The sequence below is a fragment of the Scyliorhinus canicula genome, chromosome 11 (genome assembly GCF_902713615.1).
Source record: "Scyliorhinus canicula chromosome 11, sScyCan1.1, whole genome shotgun sequence".
In the NCBI taxonomy this organism is placed as follows: domain Eukaryota; kingdom Metazoa; phylum Chordata; class Chondrichthyes; order Carcharhiniformes; family Scyliorhinidae; genus Scyliorhinus; species Scyliorhinus canicula.
In genome coordinates, this window is record NC_052156.1 from 125,829,432 (window position 1) to 125,850,404 (window position 20,973).

At 42.4% G+C, this 20,973-nt stretch overlaps 1 protein-coding gene across 1 annotated transcript in view; it reads right to left on the reverse strand.

Moving 5' to 3' along the window:
* Positions 1-20,973, reverse strand: part of uhrf1bp1l (UHRF1 binding protein 1-like) — a 180,509-nt gene that overhangs the window by 92,748 nt on the left and 66,788 nt on the right. Inside the window, 8 exon segments of the mRNA XM_038811302.1 lie at positions 5,122-5,279; positions 6,278-6,460; positions 9,412-9,495; positions 12,758-12,938; positions 16,415-16,585; positions 17,351-17,491; positions 19,255-19,444; positions 19,757-19,848. Coding sequence (XP_038667230.1) covers positions 5,122-5,279; positions 6,278-6,460; positions 9,412-9,495; positions 12,758-12,938; positions 16,415-16,585; positions 17,351-17,491; positions 19,255-19,444; positions 19,757-19,848 — 1,200 coding nt within the window.

Consider the following 20,973-nt stretch of genomic DNA (forward strand, 5'->3'; position numbering starts at 1 on the left):
CCTCCCGGAGGGGCTGGAAGGTTCGGATTTGGGGGCCTACGTGGTCCTGATGCTGAACTTGTTGATGGGCCCGGGGTCGTTCCGGGGACCCCTGGAGCTGGAGACTGCCCATCGGGTGCAGCTGCGGAAGCTCGGGCCGAACGAGCCACCCAGGGCGGTGCTGGTCCGATTTCAACGCTTGGTCGACCGTGAGTGTGTGCTTCGTTGGGGGAAGAGGGAGAGGAGTAGTAAGTGGGAGAATACAGAGATCAGGATCTACCAGGACTGGAGTGTGGAGATGGCGAAGAGAAGGGCTGGGTTTAACCGGGCGAAGGCAGTGCTCCACAAGAAGGGGGTCAAGTTTGGCCTGTTACAGCCGGCACGCATGTGGGTCACTTATAAAGACCGCCAACTTTATTTTGACTCCCCGGAGGAGGCCTGGACTTTTGTCCAGGCAGAGATGCTGGACTTGAACTGAGGACTGGGGGCTGGGGAACGTTGTACGCAGCCCGGAGGCTTTGTCCTCCTTGATATCCTTTCGCTCTTTTTGGTTCTATTGGACGATGTTTTTTTTTTTGCTGTCTTGCCTTTTCTTTTCTGCTTTTCGGGACTGTTATCCGTTTAGTTGGGTGTTTTATCATATCATGTTGGGATTTTTATTATTTCACTGGTTGCAGGTTTGGGTGGGGTTCGCGGCCCTGTTGAGTCATGTGCCTGTCTTCCCGCGTTTTGGGTCCGGGGGGGGGCGGGGCTTGGGATGGGGCCAAGAGCCTCTCTCCCGTGCTGGAGAAGCAGGGGGCGGGGTCGGCATTGGGGGAATGGTTGGGGGACACTGGGGAGGACAATTGGGGTGGCGGGAGCAGCCGGGGTCAGCAGGAGTTAGCTGACTTATGGAAGTACAATGACTGGAGTTACGCAACTAGGGGGGCCCTAGCTTTTGGGGGGGGGTGGGGGGGTTGCTGCTGGAATGGCCAAGAAGGAGCTGGAGCGTGCAGAGAGGGTCGGGATGGGGGTCTGTCGCTGTGGGGAATGGGCTGAGCGGGGGGCGCGGGCATGTGGCGGATTACGGAAGGGTGATGGCTATTCGACGGGGGAGGGGGGCAGGTGGTCCTCCAATCCGGCTGACCACCTGGAATGTGAGGGGACTGAATGGGCCGGTCAAACGGTCCCGCGTGTACGCGCACCTGAGGGGGCTGAAGGCGGACGTGGCTATGCTTCAGGAGACGCACCTAAAGGTGGCGGAGCAGGTTAGGTTGAGGAAGGGGTGGGTGGGCCAAGTGTTTCATTCGGGGCTGGATGCAAAACACCTGGGATGGTGATCCTGGTGGGGAAGAGGGTGTCGTTTGAGGCGTCGAGTGTGATGGCAGACAGCGGCGGGAGGTACGTGATGGTGAGCGGCAAGCTGCAAGGGGAGCGGGTGGTGCTGGTCAATGTATACGCCCCGAATTGCGATGATTCGGGTTTCATGCGGCGCATGTTGGGCCAGATTCCAGATTTGGAGGTGGGGTGCCTGATAATGGGGGGGGGGGGGGGGGGATAGGGAGGCTCCCACTGAAAAGAGCGGAGAGCAGCATCAGGTACTCGGGGGTTCAGGTGGCCAGGAGCTGGGGGGCCTTGCATAAACTAAACCTCACAAGGCTGGTGGAGCAAATGGAGGAGGGGTTTAAGAGGTGGGACATGCTGCCGCTGTCTTTGGCGGGTAGGGTCGGTCAGTCAAGATGACGGTGCTCCCAAGGTTTCTGTTCCTGTTCCAGTGCCTCCCCATCCTTATCCCGAAGGCCTTTTTCAGGCGGGTTAACAGGAGCATTATGGGGTTTGTGTGGGCACACGGGACTCCAAGGGTGAGACAGGTATTCTTGGAGCGGGGCAGGGATGGGGGGGGCTGGCGTTGCCCAACCTCTGTGGGTATTATTGGGCTGCCAATGCAGCGATTGTGCGTAAGTGGGTAATGGACGGGGAGGGGGCAGCATGGAAGAGGATGGAGATGGCATCCTGTGTGGGCACGAGCCTGGAAGCGCTGGCAACGGCGCCGCTGCCGCTCCCTCCGACGAGGCATACCACGAGCCCTGTGGTGGCAGCTATCCTCAAGATTTGGGGGCAATGGAGGCGGCACAGGGGGGAGGTGGGGGCTTCAATGGGGTCCCTGATACGGGGGAACCACCGGTTTGTTCCGGGGAGAATTAATGGCGGGTTCCTGAGTTGGCACAGGGCAGGTGGCAGGAGGCTGGGGGACCTGTTCATAGACTGGAAGTTTGCGAGCCTGGGTGAGCTGGAGGTGAAACTGGAGCTGGAGCCCAAACTTCCCCCGTGGAACACTTTTAGGTACATGCAAGTAAGGGCGTTTGTCAGGCAGCAGGTGGCAGGGTTCCCTCTGCTGCCGCCGCGTGGGGTTCAGGACAGGGTGCTCTCGGGGTATGGGTTGGAGAGGGGAGGATCTCGGAAGTTTACCAGGTGATGCAGGAGGTAGACGAGGCCTCGGTGGAGGAGCTGAAAGATAAATGGGAGGAGGAGCTGGGTGAGGAGATTGAGGAGGGGACGTGGGCGGATGCCCTAGAAAGGGTGAACCCCTCCTCTTCGTGTGCGAAGCTTAGCCTCATACAGTTTAAGGTACTGCATAGGGCTCATATGACCGGGACAAGGATGAGCTGGTTTTTTGGGACCGAGGACAGGTGTATTAGGTGCTCAGGGAGCCCAGCAAACCATGTCCACATGTTTTGGGCATGCCCAGCGCTGGGGGAATTTTGGAAGGGTGTAGCAAGGACGGTATCGAGGGTGGTAGGATCCAGGGTCAATCCAGGCTGGGGACTCGCAAAATTTGGGTTTGCAGTGGAGCCGGGAGTGCAGGAGACGAAAGAGGCCGGTGTTCTGGCCTTTGCGTCCCTAGTAGCCCGGCGGAGGATTCTTCTTCAGTGGAAGGATGCGAGGCCAAGCGTGGAGGCCTGGGTCAACGATATGGCGGGATTTATTAAATTGGAGAGGGTGAAATTTGCCCTAAGGGGGTCAGTGCAGGGGTTTTTCAGGAGATGGCAACCATTCCTAGATCTCCTGGCAGAACGGTAAAAACAAAAGGTCAGCAGCAGTAGCAACCCGTTTGGGGGGGGGGGGGTCTGTTCTTAGAATTTTCTGCAATTGTTTTACTTTTTGTGAAAATTTGAATAAAAATTTAAAAAAATAAAAAAATTGTGCTACATGGCTATGGACCAGATGCAGAAAGGTGGGATTAGAAAGGGCACCTAAACAGAGCATATGGCTTGTTCAATGAATTGTGCTCAGAGTTCTGATGAAACATCAACTTGAAACATGCTTTCCTTGACACGGATGCTGCCTCAGCCGACTTGCCTTTTCCAGCATTTTCAGTTTTATTTCATTTGCTCACCATCCACAGTATTTTACTTTTGTCTTGTATTCCTACTATGGAATCACCTTCTATCTCACCCTTGAGAAGCCAAAATTAATTCCTCTACCATTTCTAAAAAACAAAACAATGCTACTGCTGTCCCTGGAACCTTTAACTTGCCTAGCCAACAGAAAATGGTCATGCTTCTAATTTTTTTATAATTGCGTTTATTAACCCCAGGTCAATATATTTATCTTAAAATCTGTTCAAATGTCTATTAACCTGTGTGAGGGAAAAATGTTTTTGACTCTTGTTCAAGACATATGAATTTCATACTTGAGATTCAGGTGGGAGTATAAAGCACAAGAGGACGTAATCTTAAAATTACAGCTAGCCCCGTTTAGGAGTGACATCATGAAGCACTTTTTCCCACATTATTGCTTGTCGAAATCTCTCCACCATAATTTTCAATACTGGAATCAATAGATTTTTCTGAGGTAAGGAAATTCAGGAACATGGAGCGCACATGAGTGCAGCCTCAACCGGAACCTGGGATTCATGTCGCATTACATTCATCCCCCACCATCTGGCCTGGGCTTGCGAAATCCTACCAACTGTCCTGGCTTGAGACAATTCACACCTCTTTAAACTGGGGTTACCCCTATCTCTGGATCTGTTAAGACTTGATTACCTGCAAATGCTCGCATTCTAAGCATTGTCTGGCAACTTTGAATTTGTCTATATATATGTTTCTGGAACATACCTCTTCATTCACTTGAGGAAGGAGCAGTGCTCCGAAAGCTAGTGTTTGAAACAAACCTGTTGGACTTTAACCTGGAGTTGTAAGACTTCTTACTGTGCTCTTGAACTAAAACATACCACAGTCTCTTTTTCTCTAGGGAAGGCCTTTCTCCATATCTGGATCACTCTGAATCTTTTATAATACATCTAAAATCTTTCAGATAATCAAAATTGCATGTCACGTTTCAGTACAAACCTCATCATTTTTTATATGTCACAATAATTTATAATCCAGTGCAATTATATGCCTATTTTGAAACCATATCATGTTTACGGTTACTTGTAGCCACATGTATTAATTCATATTAAAATTCATCAGCTATATTTCACCTCGCCCACATTTTTTCACGTTACTTAAAACACAGTAAATTGCCTTTTGAGTCATTACCCAGCCATGCAGTGTGGGTAGATTTAATGCTACCATTATAGGTACCTGTTCCAAATCATCACTCTGAAAGATTACAAATTGCAGTGGCTCCAGAACAGAACTGTGCAGAAACCACACTGATCACAAAAGCAAAGTACTTCCCTTTATCAACATCCTCTGTCTTTTGCTCAAGTTAATTGTCAAACCAATAAGGTAATTTGTAACTATTACATAATAAGCTTCCTTGCTAGCCTCAGAATAATCTTGCCAGATGTATTTTGAAAATCTCCCTTACAAGCTTCGTTACCTCAAAGAATTCCAGGTTTTTACAGCATGACACAAGACTCAAAACCACACTGATTGCTCCTTATGGTTAAAACTGAACTGAATTGAAGCAGCAGGACCGTGAACAAAAAAAAAGCTTAGCAGTTACCCACCAGGAGCTTTTAATGTTTTGATGAATAAAATGCATAAAATATGGATTTTTGAGATTTATTCCAAGGGAAATCCAAGGAATTTACTATATAATATTAAACAGTTTCTTCTTTAAGCAGAATTACATTAGAATTAATCAGTAAAACATATTGGATGTTATAAAGGCTAAATAAATTCCAGCTCCAAAATATCTTGTTCTCACCTGATAAATATTTAAATCCTCCACTCTGAATACAAAACAACTGGATAATAATTTTGTCTTTGATTGCTGACTAGCTGCAGGTGAAATATTAGCAGGTGTTGTTCCTTTTGACAGCTGCTCCTTTCCTGTAGTTACGGGTTTATGTCTGAGTGTGGTTTCTGGATAAACGCAAAACAAGCGCATAAAGGAAGATGTGGACCAAAAATTCGATTCTTGAAATGACAGCTACTATGATGTTTGTTTCAAATATTTTGCAAACAATGCAACACAGCTCATTCACAATCGAGATTCTTGAATAGTACTTTGCCAAGCAAATAAATCCGTCAGGCAATAAAGAGAGATGTGCAGGTGAAGTTTCAAATAGGCTACAATCAGAAAGCAGAGTTGGTTGAAGTCCTGTCTGATCATTTTGAAAGTGGAACCTAAACAAATTTGGAACATCTTACAACCCCAAATCAGCTTTGGTTCTAATTGATCCTTCTGTGGCAAATTCCTAGCACTCTTTGGGGCATGATGAGTCAAAGCAGGGCAATGAATCTGTCGTACTGCTTTGATAAAGCAGAAGCTAACGGCTTTACAACTTTTTAGTCTATTTTGTTAAATCAAAGCTTGGGCTCGTGTTTGGGAGTTAAGGAAGCATTAAGTGGTTTTAGTGTCAAAAACACATCATACAGGGCAGCACAGTGGTTAGCATTGCTGCCTACAGCGCTGAGGACCCGGGTTCGAGTCACGGCCCTGGGTCACTGTCCGTGTGGAGTTTGCATATTCTCCCTGTGTCTGCCCACAACCCAAAAATGTGCAGGATAGGTGGATTGGCCATGCTAAATTGCCCCTTAATTGGAAAAAATAATTGGGTACTCTAAATTTATTAAGAAAAAATAGATCATACATTTAAGAGAATGGCCCTTAATTAGTCACTGTTTAGAACTGTGGCTTTGTCAAAAGGTATGTCAGCACACTAACTTTAAACAAATAGAAGTAAAAATTTGCATATGCCTCTGTTATCCTAAATCTACTAGTATTGCAAGTTACAACTTTAGTGAACATTTTCAGAAATAACTGGAACATCTGTATCACAGTCCAGGGTTTAAGACCCCTACCCTCACAATATTTGAAAAATGTGTTACTTATTTTAAATAACAAAAGACACGCTTACCTATTAATACATGGGGAGGTGATCCTTGTGGAGGTGGTGATGTAGGTTTTGATTTACTATAATCCTTCGCTGCTTGTTTTAGCATATCAACATTGGACTTGAATTCCTTCAGTAACTCTTTAGCCCACGTTGCTCTAGTTTTTGTGGATTCATTATAGTACATCCAGTGCTGGCAGTTGTCTCCTACATGGTATTTTACAAAACAAAGCTAGTCAAATCAGGAATTTCACTTCTATAGTCCATCCTTCAGATGTACTTTTTAAAAGCACAAAACGTCAGATTCCTTTGGTGGGGTCAGGGAAGAAATGAATTCCAGTTATTCCGAGATTCCTGCTGGCATCCATTGCAAATTTTCCCTTCAAGCAATGTTCCCAGTCTTTTAAAAGTATCACCTGGGTCATCACTTCACACTGTACCAGGTTGTCTGTAACCATAGCATTCTATGTGACATAAAGTTGATCTTCTGACCCTGTATACTTTACATCATGAAGACTGTCTATTTCCACTTAAAGCTATGATGTCTGAATCCATTCCCATGCCTAATCTTGCTTACCCATCATCTCTTGTGTACACTAACCTATAATGGCACCAAGTCTCCCCAATGCTTAAAATTTAAAATTTGCATCTTCAGGTTCAAATCACTAAGTGGTTTTCCCTGCCCAATCTCTGTAAACTTCTCCAGCCTGACAATCCACTGAAAACCATGCATTCTTTTAACTCCAGCTTGTCGTATATCCCACAAGTCTTTCACTCGATCCACTGTTAACCAGTGTGGTTAAACAACTATTAACCGTTACAAGCTCTGGAATTCCCTCCCCAAGCCTCTCCAGCTTCCTTTTCTCTTCTAAACGCTAAAGCAATATTTAAAATCAACTTTGACTAAGTCTTTAATGATACTGCCAAACAGCCCATTGTTGATATTCTAACTGATTGTGTTTCTGTGTTTTAACATTTCACAACATACTTTACACAAGATAAAATCAAAATGTATATCTACAAGAATTTACAACCACAATCGTTCAGGAAATAATTTTAAAACACAGGGAAAAAAATAAAAGAAAAAAAGATACGAGTGTGAGTGCTTGCTGGGTCAGGCGGTGGCCCGAAGTATACCCACTTAGCTGTGTGGGGGCCAGTAGTTGGCTGTCCTCCCCCAGGATGGGGCTTTTCAGTAGCTGCGGGGAAATGGTCCCTGTTTGGGGGAATGTCGTTGTTCTGGTGTCTGGAGGAGTGTCGCTGTTTCCTTGCGGAGGAAGTTTTTGATCTGTACCTTAGTTCATTTCCTTTCGGGAGTTGAAACTTGTACACGAGTTCCCCCAGGATCATTGCTCTGCCGTCTGTGAACATGTCCCTAATGGTCACAGGGCTAAATCGCTGGCTTTGAAAGCAGACCAAGCAGGCCAGCAGCACGGTTCGATTCCCGTAACAGACCCCCCGAACAGGCGCTGGAATGTGGCGACTAGGGGCTTTTCACAGTAACTTCATTTGAAGCCTACTTGTGACAATAAGCGATTTTCATTTCATGTCCCACCTTTTGAAGATGGTGTCCATTGTTGTGGGGGGGGGGGGGAACCTGTGGTTTTTGATGATGGGGCTATCTGGGTCAGTCCGAAGTGCTGTCGTATTTGGTTCCATGGTTGAAGTATGGCCACTACCACTGGGCTTTTTTGAGAATTGGGGGAATTAAAGTGTGGTGTGGCCAGCGCTCAGAGGGATGTCCCCTGTGCAGGAACTCTCCTCCATTCTGACCAACTATGCTCTTGGTTCCTTGACGCATCCCCATAACCTTTCTGCATTAGCCACCCAGTGGTAGAGCTGGGGGTTCGGGAGGGCCAGGCCTCCCACATTCCTCTTCCTCAGCGGGATCTTCTTTTACCTTAAGCCTCGCACTCCCCCCGGAATGTAGATCAGGAGGAATTTGAACAGGAAAAGGAAACTGGACAACACGTTCATCTTGATTGTCTGCACTCTCCCTGCTAGGGAGATTGGGAGTGAGACCCACCTCTGCAGGTCCCTTTTAACCGCTTCCACCAGACTAGTCAGGTTCCACTTGTGGATCTGTGTCCAGTCATGGGCAATTTGGATCCCCAAATATCGGAATTAGGTCTGGGCCAGTTTGAACAGCAGCCTCCTGAGCTCTGCCCCTTCCCACTGTGGGTTCACAGGGAAGATCTCACTCTTACTCCGGTTACGTTTGTAACCCGAGAAGGCTCCAAACTCATTCAGGAGTTTCATTATCTTTTCCATGCTAGCCAGCGGATTTGAGATGTCGAGGAGCAAGTCATCCGTACAGAGCGAGACTGTTTCCTGTCTTCCCTTTGCCGCTCTGAGGGCAATCGCCAGTGGCTTGATTGCCAGAGCGAACAGTAGCAGGGATAACCCTGCCTCATGCTGCCAGAAGTATCTGGAGCTGGTTCTGTTTGTCCGTACATATGCGCACCAAAGGAGCACATTACAATAGTTTTACCCATGCTGTAATTCCTGGACCAAACCCAAACTGTTTCAGTACCACTATGAGGTACTTCCATTCGACCCTGTTGAAGACCTTTTCTGCTTCCAGGGAGATGATCACCTCCGGTGTTCTCGCCCCAGATGGTCAGCAGGCACCTGGGGCAGAATTCTCCATTTTGCCAGCGCCCGGAGGTTTCCTGACAGCGTGGGGCAGCTCCACAATGGGAAACCCCCATTGACCGGCCGGCGTAACGGAGAATCACACCGGTGGGTCGGGGCAAAAATGTGGCGTGGCGGGGAGGGGAATCCTGCCCCTGGTGTTCGTGCATTTTTCAATGTTAAAAGCAAAATATAAATAAAATATAAATAAATAAATGAAATAAAAATAAAATATAACTATTTGTTGTTTAAGAATCAGATAACAGGAGCAATGAGGAAAAATGACACAGCATGATTGAAAAGATGAGCTTTTTGAACAGTGACAGTACGGGGGGGGTGCTGAAAGAGAGAGTTCTGAAAGAGAGAGAGTTGGGCTGAGATAGCTAAAGCTTTGCAAACAATGGTGGAGTGGATGGAAAAACAAAGGAGGATAGAAACTGACAATTGAAGAGCAAACACCATGATGTCGGGTTGGAGGAGGTTGAATGTATACTTTAGGTTTTCATTACATTTTAATATTATACCTGCTCTGTGATAGGGATAGTAATCCACTGAAATCTGTGTAAAAGACAATTGCATGGCTCCACCCGTGATCTGTTTTGGAAACCCTGTCAAAAAATGTTTGAAAATAAAGATATTAGAACTAGATCAACAAACTCAAAATAACAATTGAAATTATATATATTTTTCCTTAAACATCATCCTTACCATCAATTCATAAGCAAGCTAACGATTCACCCACTTTCACCAAACTTGATAAACTTGAATTCAAACCTTGGTAGACACAGGTGAGCTTTACATGTGGCCAACCAAATATCAGTAACTGAAAATAACAGATTTCTGAAAAGTCTTGGATTGTGTTCTGCCCAACAAGCTACGAAACAAGTTTAACAGTGAGAATTTGAGGCAAAATCAGGAAATAGATAAGGAATTGACTAAGGAAGTGATGTCACTCTGATTTGGATTCAGGAACTTAATGAGTAGACTGGCCTATATACTTTCCAATTTCAAACATGAGGGGTGATCTCATTGAAACGTATAATTTTCTTGGAAGGCTTGACAGGGTAAGATGTTGAAAGGCTGTTTTGGCTAGCTGGAGAGTCTTGCGTTGATAATTTCAGGATAACGGGTCAGTCATTTAGGACTGTGATAACAAAAATTCACAGTGTTGTAAATCTTTGGAATTCTCTACCTCAGAAGATACTCAGTCGAGGAGTACATTCTTTGGGCATTCAAGGAAATCAAAAGATATGGTGATGGAACAGGATAATTGAACTTATGTAGAGAAGTTCAGCATAACCTTCCTGGTTTGATTAGTCATATGCTCCTGCAGAAACTATTTGTGTTGTTACATTCTTAAATGCATTGAGTTTGCAGTCCTGCTAATATGGTGCGACAGTTAAGTTTTGATAAGACAATAAAAAGAGTGTACTAAATGAATTGGATAAAATATACAATTAACCAGACAGGAGATGACATTCAGTACGGTTAAATGTAAGGTACTGCACATGTTGGAAGAAATAAAATAGAACAAGCATAATCCATGAATCAAATTAATTCAGATGAAATTTCACATGAGTTCTTGGGTGTCAGTAGACTCATCATTTTGTTGATTCAGTCACAATGGAGCAGCCAATAAGTAGAACCATGAAACTTATCAAATATGATGCCCATTTTCAAACATTGAACCATCTGGCTAATTTCTGCTGTCAGTTTTGACTCATAACTGAGAACCAGAGAATCTTAAATTCTTGAAAGGAAATTATCGAGGGCAGGGATTTCAAAAAATATTTATTGGCATTGAGCAGGCATCGAGAGGTATATCCATAATACTATATCAAAGTAAATCTCAATAGTGGAACTGATCAAAGACAAATTCAGCATTTTAATGTAAGGTGATAGCTCTTCATATGATGTAACTTGGGTCAATCACCGAGCCCAAAACCTTGCAATTACATTTTTGTATCTTGGTATCATTTCAGGGGCAGTTGGATGCCTAGGACAGCGAAGATTTCCTCCAGGTGATCCGGTTTCCACCCACAGCCCAAAGATGAGCAGCTTTGGTGGATTTGGCCATGCTAAATAGCCCTTAGTGTCCAAAAAGGCTGGGTGGGGCTACTGGGATAGGATGGAAGGTTCTCTTTCCAAGGGACGGTGCAAACCCAATGGGCTGAATGGCCTCCTTCTGCACTGTAAATTACATAACTATGAAAAACATTGTCTTATGTAGGTGAATGAACATCCCTACCTCGAGGCCAGATGCTCAAGTCCCACTTAGGGAAGTTATGTTGCAATTATATTATTAATATTACAGGACGTTGGTGAGGCAGCACCTGGAGTATTGTGTTCAGTTTTGGTCGCCTTGCTATAGGAAAGAGGTTATGAAACTGGAGAGAGTGTAGAAGAGTTTTACAAGGATGTTGCCAGGACTCAAGGGACTGAGTTTCAGAGAGAGATTGGACAGGCTAGGACTTTTTTCTTTGGAGCGTAGGAGACTGAAGGGTGATCTGATAGAGGTGTACAAGATCATGAGAGGCATGGATAGGATGAATGCACTCAGTCTTTTTCCCAGGGTTGGGGGAAATTGAGAACTAGAGGGCGTAGGTTTAAGTTAAGTGGTTAAGAGGGGAAAGAATTAATGGGAACTTGAGGAGCAACTTTTTACACAGAAGGTGGTACATATGTGGAATGAGCTGCCGGAGGACGTGGTTGAGGCAGGGACGTTGACAACATTTAAAAGGCATTTGGACAGATACATGGATAGGAAAGGTTTAGAGGGATATGGGCCAAATGCAGGCAAATGGGGTTAGCTTAGATGGGCTTTTTGGTTGGCATGGACCAGTTCGGGCCAAAGGGCCTGTCTCCGTGCCGTAGATTCTAGATTCAGGACTTGATGGTCATGGAAGGGTCATGCATAATGTGGACAAACAGATTTATTATTAGCCTGTCAATTCTTCCAATATCGTTGATGGCAGGAGGCAAAGAGTGGAATAGTTTCAACTACTGCAGTATTTTGCCAGGCATAATCATGGACCAATCCATTGGACGTCCATGGTCACCAATGCCTTCTTAGGGCATGGTACCTGAAGGAGGAGGAGGATGTAGGTGGATGAGCTACAATTGCTCAAATCGCATATCAATGTTGATTTATGTAATTAACAAGATGCCATCCTCATTAGAACATGCAAAATAGCTTTCGTGATCAACACTGTAAATTCTAGATTAATGAGCAAGATGCATCCTGCAAAACAAACTCGCCTATGAATCCCCAGCAAGTACTCATTAAGTAATTACACTGGTTGTGAATTTCAGCATTTCTTCTCAGCAATCATTAAATGCCAAATTAAGGGAGTTGATATAAATTTTATTCCCATTTACATTTACACTGGAGATGTGCAATCCAATCGATAAGCCAAGGCTACAGACCTACCATTGTCCACAAAATGTGTTCTCTGACTACAAGGTTTGAGTACATCATTCAATATCCTTCATATGCTTTCATTATATACACATGCATATTTTATAATTAATGTTTCATTGATCTACTTGTCACTTAGTAGCTGAATCTGTCCTCTTTAAATTGTTTGGTGAATTCAGCAACAAGGCAAGCAATACACAAAATAAACAAATTATGAACACTGCTTTTATTTAACTGCACATGGGCAAAATTTGTATTAACTTTACTAGACTAGTTCCATTTTTGAGTTTCATAATACATTATTTGAAATCTGTGAAATCTTTCAATTAATAAATCCATGCAATGTGTACCAAAAAAGTCAGAGTATTGTTAAAACAAACATTATACAGAATTCCAGGTTTCAATCTAATCATTACAGTTCTTGGGGCCATAAAAGCCAGTGCACTCTGTACCTCTTTCCCTCACATGAATGTCGTCACAGATGTGCAGATCCAAATGAGAAATTATTAAATGGTGAGATGTTTCCTTTACATCAAAAGCATTGAAGAGTTTGGCAAGGGCATCATTCTGATCAGCTGCTGCTGTAGTTTGTGGTGTTCTCACCTGTTGGGAAATGGGAACCGGAGTTGCACTCTGGAAAGGAGAATATAGAAATGCTAAATCAATTCTATCAATATAAATTTAGGTGAACAAACATTTAAAGTACTTTGCCATGAGAGAATAATTTAAAACAAATCAAAAGAGGGTCTAAGTTAATTACATAGATGGCTCAGAGATGGCAATTAATTATACTGCCTGATGTAATTGTTCTCACTTTTCCAGAGATACTGCTTTCAAGTTTCAGAATAAATTCTGTTTCCTTGCCACCAGCTTTATCCTCTTGCCCAAGCACTTGCACAGGCTAAACCAGACCCATGTAAAATCTCAAAGCTTCTTGGATCTATCTTCAGGTGCCTTCACTCTGCTTTCTCCAACTGCTGCCGAACTTCCCTTTCATCCCATCTCTGCTAACAAGCCATTAAGCCACCCTTCCCAACCTCTCTGGTTATTCTTTCTCACTCACTCTGAAACACCAGAGAGACTTTCCATATTAAAGACGCCAATATAACGAATTATAAATTAAGCATGCAGTGAGTGATGGAACTAACATTTTTTTTTTTATAAATTTAGATTACCCAATTATTTATTTATTTTTCTATTAAGGGGCAATTTAGCGTGGCCAATCCACCTACTCTGCACATTTTTGGGTTGTGGGGGCGAAACCCACGCAGACACGGGGAGAATGTGCAAACTCCACACGGACAGTGACCCAGAGCCGGGATCGAACCTGGGACCTCAGCGCCGTGAGGCGGTTGTGCTAACCACTAGGCCACCGTGCTGCCCTGTGATGGAACTAACATAATGAATGCTAGAAATGATGCTGCTCCCACCATAAATAATTTCTGTAATTTACCATTATCTCAGCAGGTATCCTATTTATTTATTATTTTTGTTTAGTTGGTTTAGATTTTCCTACAGCGCCCTATTTCAATATCATGGGATTTCGTAAATGATCCAGGTAAGCATAACACAAAATGTAATCTTAGAAGTCAACTTAATTGTATAATTTGTTAGTTAATGTGTTTTTAAGTAGAAATATATTGCAGACGGATTAATCCCCCCTCCCCCCCCTCTCCAACCACACACACATGAAATAGCAGGCAATTCAGAATATTTTGGGAAAAGGTTGAATAATCGCTCCCACAACCACTTTATTGCTTGAGGCACTGAGTGCATAAATCAGATAGACGAGGTAGATCCCAAGGTTGATTCCATGCTGCATTACTTTCAGCCAGGGCTGCAGTTGAGGTGTTACAATTGGCCTCGGCATCCCTTGGTTAGGGAGAGCAAAAATAAAATTGGGAAGGTTTTCTGCACCCAGTTGCTGTCTTGCAACCATTGCCAGAATTGCTCAAGTGTGAATACTGAGTGAGGATTGGGATAAGGCTGGGTTGTGTCAATCCCCTAAAGAGTCAAATAAATGGCATGTTGTCCATGAAAGCATAACGAAGTAAACATGAACACGAAAGGAAGGCGGCGAGTAGGAAAAGAATGAATAAAAGTAATTGATTGGAAGTCATTGTAAATGCACAATTATGCATTGAGTATGTCTCATCAGTAGAGGGCAATATTTTATAACATTGCCCAACAGAAAATATTTGAAATACATGACTTTCGGGGACACAACCCAGCAGGTTAACCTCTTAACAAGCTTTAAATTACAAACCATAGAAAAAGAACACCAGACTCTGGATTAAAACTGTATTAAGCACCTGCTTAATAAAATTATTATATCTAATTATTAACTATTAAATAGTACTATTAAACAACATACTCAAACAGTTTCATTCTAATCTCCTTCAGACAACTGTCAGTTGCACTATGCTGAGAAAGAAATTGAAGGAAAATTTAATTTAGATTAATTTACATATACTATCATTTGGCTGATAAACTATTTTTGGGCTTGAATTATAGATACTGATTTTATCACAGGGCTCAGACCAAATGCAAACCACTTGGGTTTTATTCTCATTTGAGATAATTGGCAATTCTCAAAGGATTCATTGTTTTGTTACATTCCTGGGTATGTGCAATTCGAGGAGTGATGAACACAAGTAGGAGGAGTAGGCCATATGGCCTGTGGAGCCTGATCTGCCATTCAATATGAACATGGCTGATCTTGGGCTTCAACACCACCTTTCTGCCCATTCCTCATATCCCTTGATACCCTGAAAAACCTGCCTATCTCAGTCATAAATGAATTCAACAATGAGATTAGGCCTCAGTATCACTCACCCATTAACATTTACATGCAAATGATTCACCTTGAGCATATGTCATGGTGCTGTGAAGTTTTCATTCTATAAAGATTCAAATCTATGAAATTTTAAAAAAGAAATGCAAACAATTGCCACAACTGCCCCTTGAGAATTAAAAGATATAATAAAGCACACACACTTGTGTTTTCACAGCTACTTTTGCAACCAATTGCAAGCCTTGGCAATGGTACCAATTTATGTTTAGCACAGTGGGCTAAATAGCTGGCTTGTAATGCAGAACAAGGCAAGCAGCGCGGGTTCAATTCCTGTACTAGCCTCCCCAAACAGGCGCCGGAATGTGGCGATGAGGGGCTTATCACAGTAACGTCATTAAAGTCTACTTGTGACAATAAGCGATTAGTATATTATTATTTATTGTTATGATCCTAGTTGCCATCAATACTTGATACGCCAGATCCCAGAGGGAAACCTGACTTCATATATCTAAAATTTTGAAAAATAAATCGTGGAGGAATATAACTGAACAAATTCACAGGAGTTTGCCGATGACCTTTTGGTAAAAGGAATGAAAATTTTATTAAAGCAAGAAAAATGAACTGCATTACATCACACAAAAAGATTGGAAAGATCTCAATACAAACGCAAAAAGACAATTCAAATTCCCACTATTTTTTTTAAACTCAGTAATATCTTTACAGACACACAAACTAGTGAAGAGTTACCGCTCTCTTGATACAAAGGACTAGCACATGCAAACTGTTTTCTTCTGGTGAATTCCTTAGCATTCACTTGATGCTTCTCACTCACTTATACCTCTCCCACAGTCACTCTATACTCAAATGTTTCTTCAACTGCAGAGCAAACAAGTGAGTTCCCTAAATGCAGTCCTCCTAGCACCTCCACGAAACTGATCACTTTACTGAGTCCTATAACTGATTATTCAGTTAACTACTGTCTCACTAGCCTCATATTTTCTTCTCAGAATGCTAAAAATCCCTGCCTTCTCTCTGACACACACTGAACATCCCCTCTCTCAATATGTGTCCCTAGAACACTGTAACTAGGCAACAGTAAAGTTTTTCTACTTTTTCCCCAGAATCCCTGAAATTTCTACTCCTTTTAACCCATATCTTTAACTGAAATTTGTTTTACCCTTTTTAACACACAAATGCATAGAAATTCAATTTAAAATGATACATTGTACGTTATACACATTGTACATTATACGTCACTTATTCCAATTTGCATTTGCAATTCACAAAAAACTCAAATAGAACGGCAAATACAGACCTGGGTGGGTTCAGAAGCCATACTCTTTCTTTGCTGTGCAGATTTTTCTATGGCTTCACTCAAAGATTTAGAATACTGTGTCATTGCCTTCAACTGGGAGTCGGTCAAAACCCACAACAAATCATCCAATATAAGCACCAGCTTTGATGCCACCACATTACAATCCTTTAGCTGTTGAAGATAAAATAAGAAAAACATTAAACATTCTTTAACCTTATCAGAGACCCAATACATCCAGTTGCACCAAACTCATTCTGCTAAAAATGTCTTCCAAGCACTGACACAATACAACTGCATGAAAAACACAATTATGACAATGGATACATCTTTATTATTGATTTACATACTTGGGATACCAAAGGGAGAAGAATATCACAGTCAAGCACCAGCCATGCTGATAGAGCATCGAGAATGTAATTTAAAAGTTAATTGGTCTAATTAACTGCTTTTTGGAATTTCCCAGTCAAATCGCAGTAATGTGGGTAGTAAGGTCTGAGTTGCAGTGGCGTAGTGATATTGTCACTGGACTAGTAATCCAGAGACCCAGCGCAATGCTCCAGGAACCGGGTTTGAATCCTTCTATGTCAGATGGTGAAATCTGGAATTAAAAGTCTACTGTTAATTAATATTGCAAGTCTTCTGGCTGCAACTCAAATATTTCATAATTGTGGCAAGCCAAACAACTTTTTAATAGTTTTTTTTCATGTTATGAGCTTCTTAAAAGGCATTTTTTAAATACTGCTTACAAACATATTTTTTAAAACTGAGCCCGTTTTACTTGTGTGTTCTCTTAACCTGTCAATCTTAATCAATAACTTTGCACTTCAGCCTTTCATCCATTTTGGCATTGCATGCCTAGAACATTGCATCATGACATTGCTTTACTTTCTTGCCCCCCCCCCGCAAAAAAAAAAAACAGAAAATTCTACTTTGTACCCTTCGCTTCAAGCTGACTTTCAGTTTGGACTGGTTTGTGATGAGCCTCACTGGTGCACTCAAGATGTCATGTTCCTCGCTCTGGATAGCATCTGCCTCTATTCGGATCATCTGCCAGGTAATCTCCTTAAATGTCAGGACCTAAGCATTCAAGAAGTAAATGAATTGTCAATCAGCAGCAGCAAACAAGAGGATTCTCCTTAAGTAAATCAAACCAAGGACGACAACTGGGAATTACTGCATAAAACTAAAGTACTACAGGCATGTTTTTAAATTACAGCACCATCAAATCTTGTATCTAGTTTAAGAAATTCAGAGTGGCACACAGCTTAAGAGGCACTTTGCTACAAGTGATTTTCTGACAACTCTAAAAATGCCATAGAGGTCAAAAATAAAGGTTAGTTGTCTCTGGGGGAAAAGCAGAAAAGAAAACAGAAAACAAGTTAGCCCAGGCCTGTCTGCCAGATCTATTTGCAATACTCCACCATTCAATAAAATTATATGATCCTTACAGTGCAGAAGGAGGCCATTCAGCCCATCGAGTCTCCGACCCTTCGAAAGAGCACCCCACCGAGGCCCACTCCTCTGCAAACCCGTAATCCCACCCAACTTTTGGACACAAAGGGACAATTTACATGACCAATCCACCTAACCTGCACATCTTTGAAAAAGATTCACAGGAATGGTTCCAAGGATGAGGATTGGAAAAGCTAGTACTGTTCTCCAGGGCAAAGAGGAGGCTGAGAGGGGATTTGATAGCGATATTAAAAGTCACACGAGGGGCTTGGGCAGAGTAGATAAATAGAAAGTGTTCCCATTGGTGGAAGGATTGAGAACTACATGGCGCAGATTTAAGGTAGTTGGCAAAAGAAGCCAAGGTGACAAGGTAAATCGTTTTTACAGTGAGTGGTTAGGATCAGAAATGCACTGCCTGAATGTGTGATGGAGGCAGGTTCAGTCGAGTCATTCAAAAGGGAATTGGGTGGTTATTTGAAAAGGAAAAATGTGCAGAGCTGTGGGTAAAGGGCACAGGTGAATTGCTCCTGCAGAGGAACAGCACAGATAAGATGGGTCAAATGGCTTCCTTCTTTTCTGTAACCATCCTATGATATGAACATTTATCACAGAGACAAAGCATTCCTTCAATAGGTGTTTCAGCTTTCCTATGCCTCAGTACCAGCTAATGTAGACTCATGGTATCATTGTGAACATATCTGTACAAGTCCCAAGCTCAGAGGAGACCAACACTCCAAGGGCAATGTGTGGTCAGACTGTTGGATTTCTTCAACAGATTGCTGTCTCTGAGGCACAGGCACCTCCAATTGGCAGGCTAATTCGTGAACCACTCCCTGAGTTTAGAAAGTGCTTCAGAATAGAACATACAGTGCAGAAGGAGGCCATTCAGCCCATCGAGTCTGCACCGACCCATTTAAGCCCTCACTACCATCCCATAACTCAATAACCCCTCCTAATCTTTTTTGAACACTAAGGGCAATTTAGCAAGGCCAATCCATCTAACCTGCACATCTTTGGACTGTGGGAGGAAACCGGAGCACTCGGAGGAAACCCACGCAGACACAGGGAGAACGTGCAGACTCCACACAGTGACCCAGAATGGAATCGAACCTGGGACCCTGGCACTGTGAAGCCACAATGCTAGCCATGTGTGCTTCTGTGCTGCCCAATAGGTTCTGGAAGTTCTCTACACAACATACCACCAATTATACAGGTTTGTCGGGCCCATAGAGTTAAACAATTCTAGTATTTTTGCACACAAACAGAATTTGAAACTGTCAATTAAAAAACTTTTTTTGATAATTAGCAAAATAAAAGCAAATTTCAGATACACTATTAAATATGGAATGAAGCAGCAAAGGGCAATAATCCAAAAATAAAGTATTTACCTCCCCACGCTGAGGATCTTGTATTCGGGTAAATCGCAAGTCACTTTGTTTCCAACTTGTATTTACACTATGTATTTGTAGCTGGGACAATTCAAAAGATGCATTGAAAGCTTTTGCTTTGATTTTGATAATGATGGAATTCACAGTAAGGGAGATTCCTTCTACAACTTTTTCAGCAAAGCCATACTCACTATGTGAAGAATAAGATTAACAAGTCATTAACTGAGTAAATATACTCATAGTGTACTTAACACTTCAATTGTAAGTAAATAGCCATGTCTGTAATTTTTGAAAGCATTAAATCACATTCTAATCATCAATTTAACACAAATAAAATTATTAAACTTTCTTTTGCACCAAAGTTTAACTTGAAATATAAACTTCGGATATAACCCGACACAACTAAATTTTCCAAATAAAATAAAAATAAATATACTGCATCCTTGGTGCATTTCTACAGCAATCTTCTTGAACAATTTAGGGTTTTGACCTCATGGCTCACCTTTGACCTGAAGCTGTCGCAATAGGGGATGGTCCATTAGGAGGCCGAGGTTCCTCACAAGTCCGCATCTCCATTTCTACCTTATCCAGGTACTAGATGGGACACAAAAAAAAATCACAGTTTCCAGACTAAAGTCAAAGGTGAGTAGATCAGTTGTCCTGTCATCTCATGATATCAAAGTCAATTTCAAAATGAACCTGTTTGAGAGTTTCTCCTCTTACACCTCTGCTTCTGAAAGTGATCATTCATAATGGATTACAGCAATCTAGAACCATTCTTCCATTCAGTGGCCATTATTCCTGGGTGACTCTTGACGCAAGCATCAGTAAGCGCTTCAATCAAGAGGCATCAGGGTTATTATGCCTTCACCAGCATTTACATATAGATAACTTGTGCAGTGGTCAGCGAGTAGCAATTGCAAGCAGGAACTCAAATATTTTTTTCTTCTTTCTCAAAGCTCAGGGATGTGGAGACCAAATGCATTTCTCTCAGCAGCACCAATTGAAATGGAGTAACATGGTCTTGCCCAGATTACAGACTTATAGTCCATATGATTCAGTGTGCTCTTGGCCAGGGGAAAAGATATTTAATACTTATAATGTTGATATATCATAACACGGCACAAGCACACCTTCGTAGAAATGGATATTACTAAACCACAAAATTATGAAATCATTAAATGGAGGGCAAGAAGAAAGGGAATAATCCAAACTATAACATTGGAGTTGCAGCGCACATAATCCAAGGAACAGAAAGGTTAAATAATCATAGAATCCAACGACACAGGCCCATCATGCTATTTGAAAGCTATCTCAATTTGTCCCACTCCACCAGCTCTTTCCCCATAAACACAGCAATTTCTTCCCTTTTCAAGCATGTATCCAATTTCAAGGGTTATGGCTTCACAACTCAATCTCTATATCCTCATTGTTCTCCATCCATCATTTACTCAGGTTGATCTCTAATCATGCCAGTGTGAGGCTGCAATACCTCAGATGCAGGACAATTGGTTCCGGACCTTGTTTGTGCTCTTCTCTATAAAAACCTTCAACAGGAGTTTGATATATGGACAAGAATATACACTCATGGTGAGAGTCACTGATTTTAATCTGTTAGACTAGTTCTAATACATATTTTAATTATAGTTAGATCTATGATAGGTTTATTTTCTTTATTTTACTGTTATTATTTATTTTCTTTATTTTACTGTTATTATT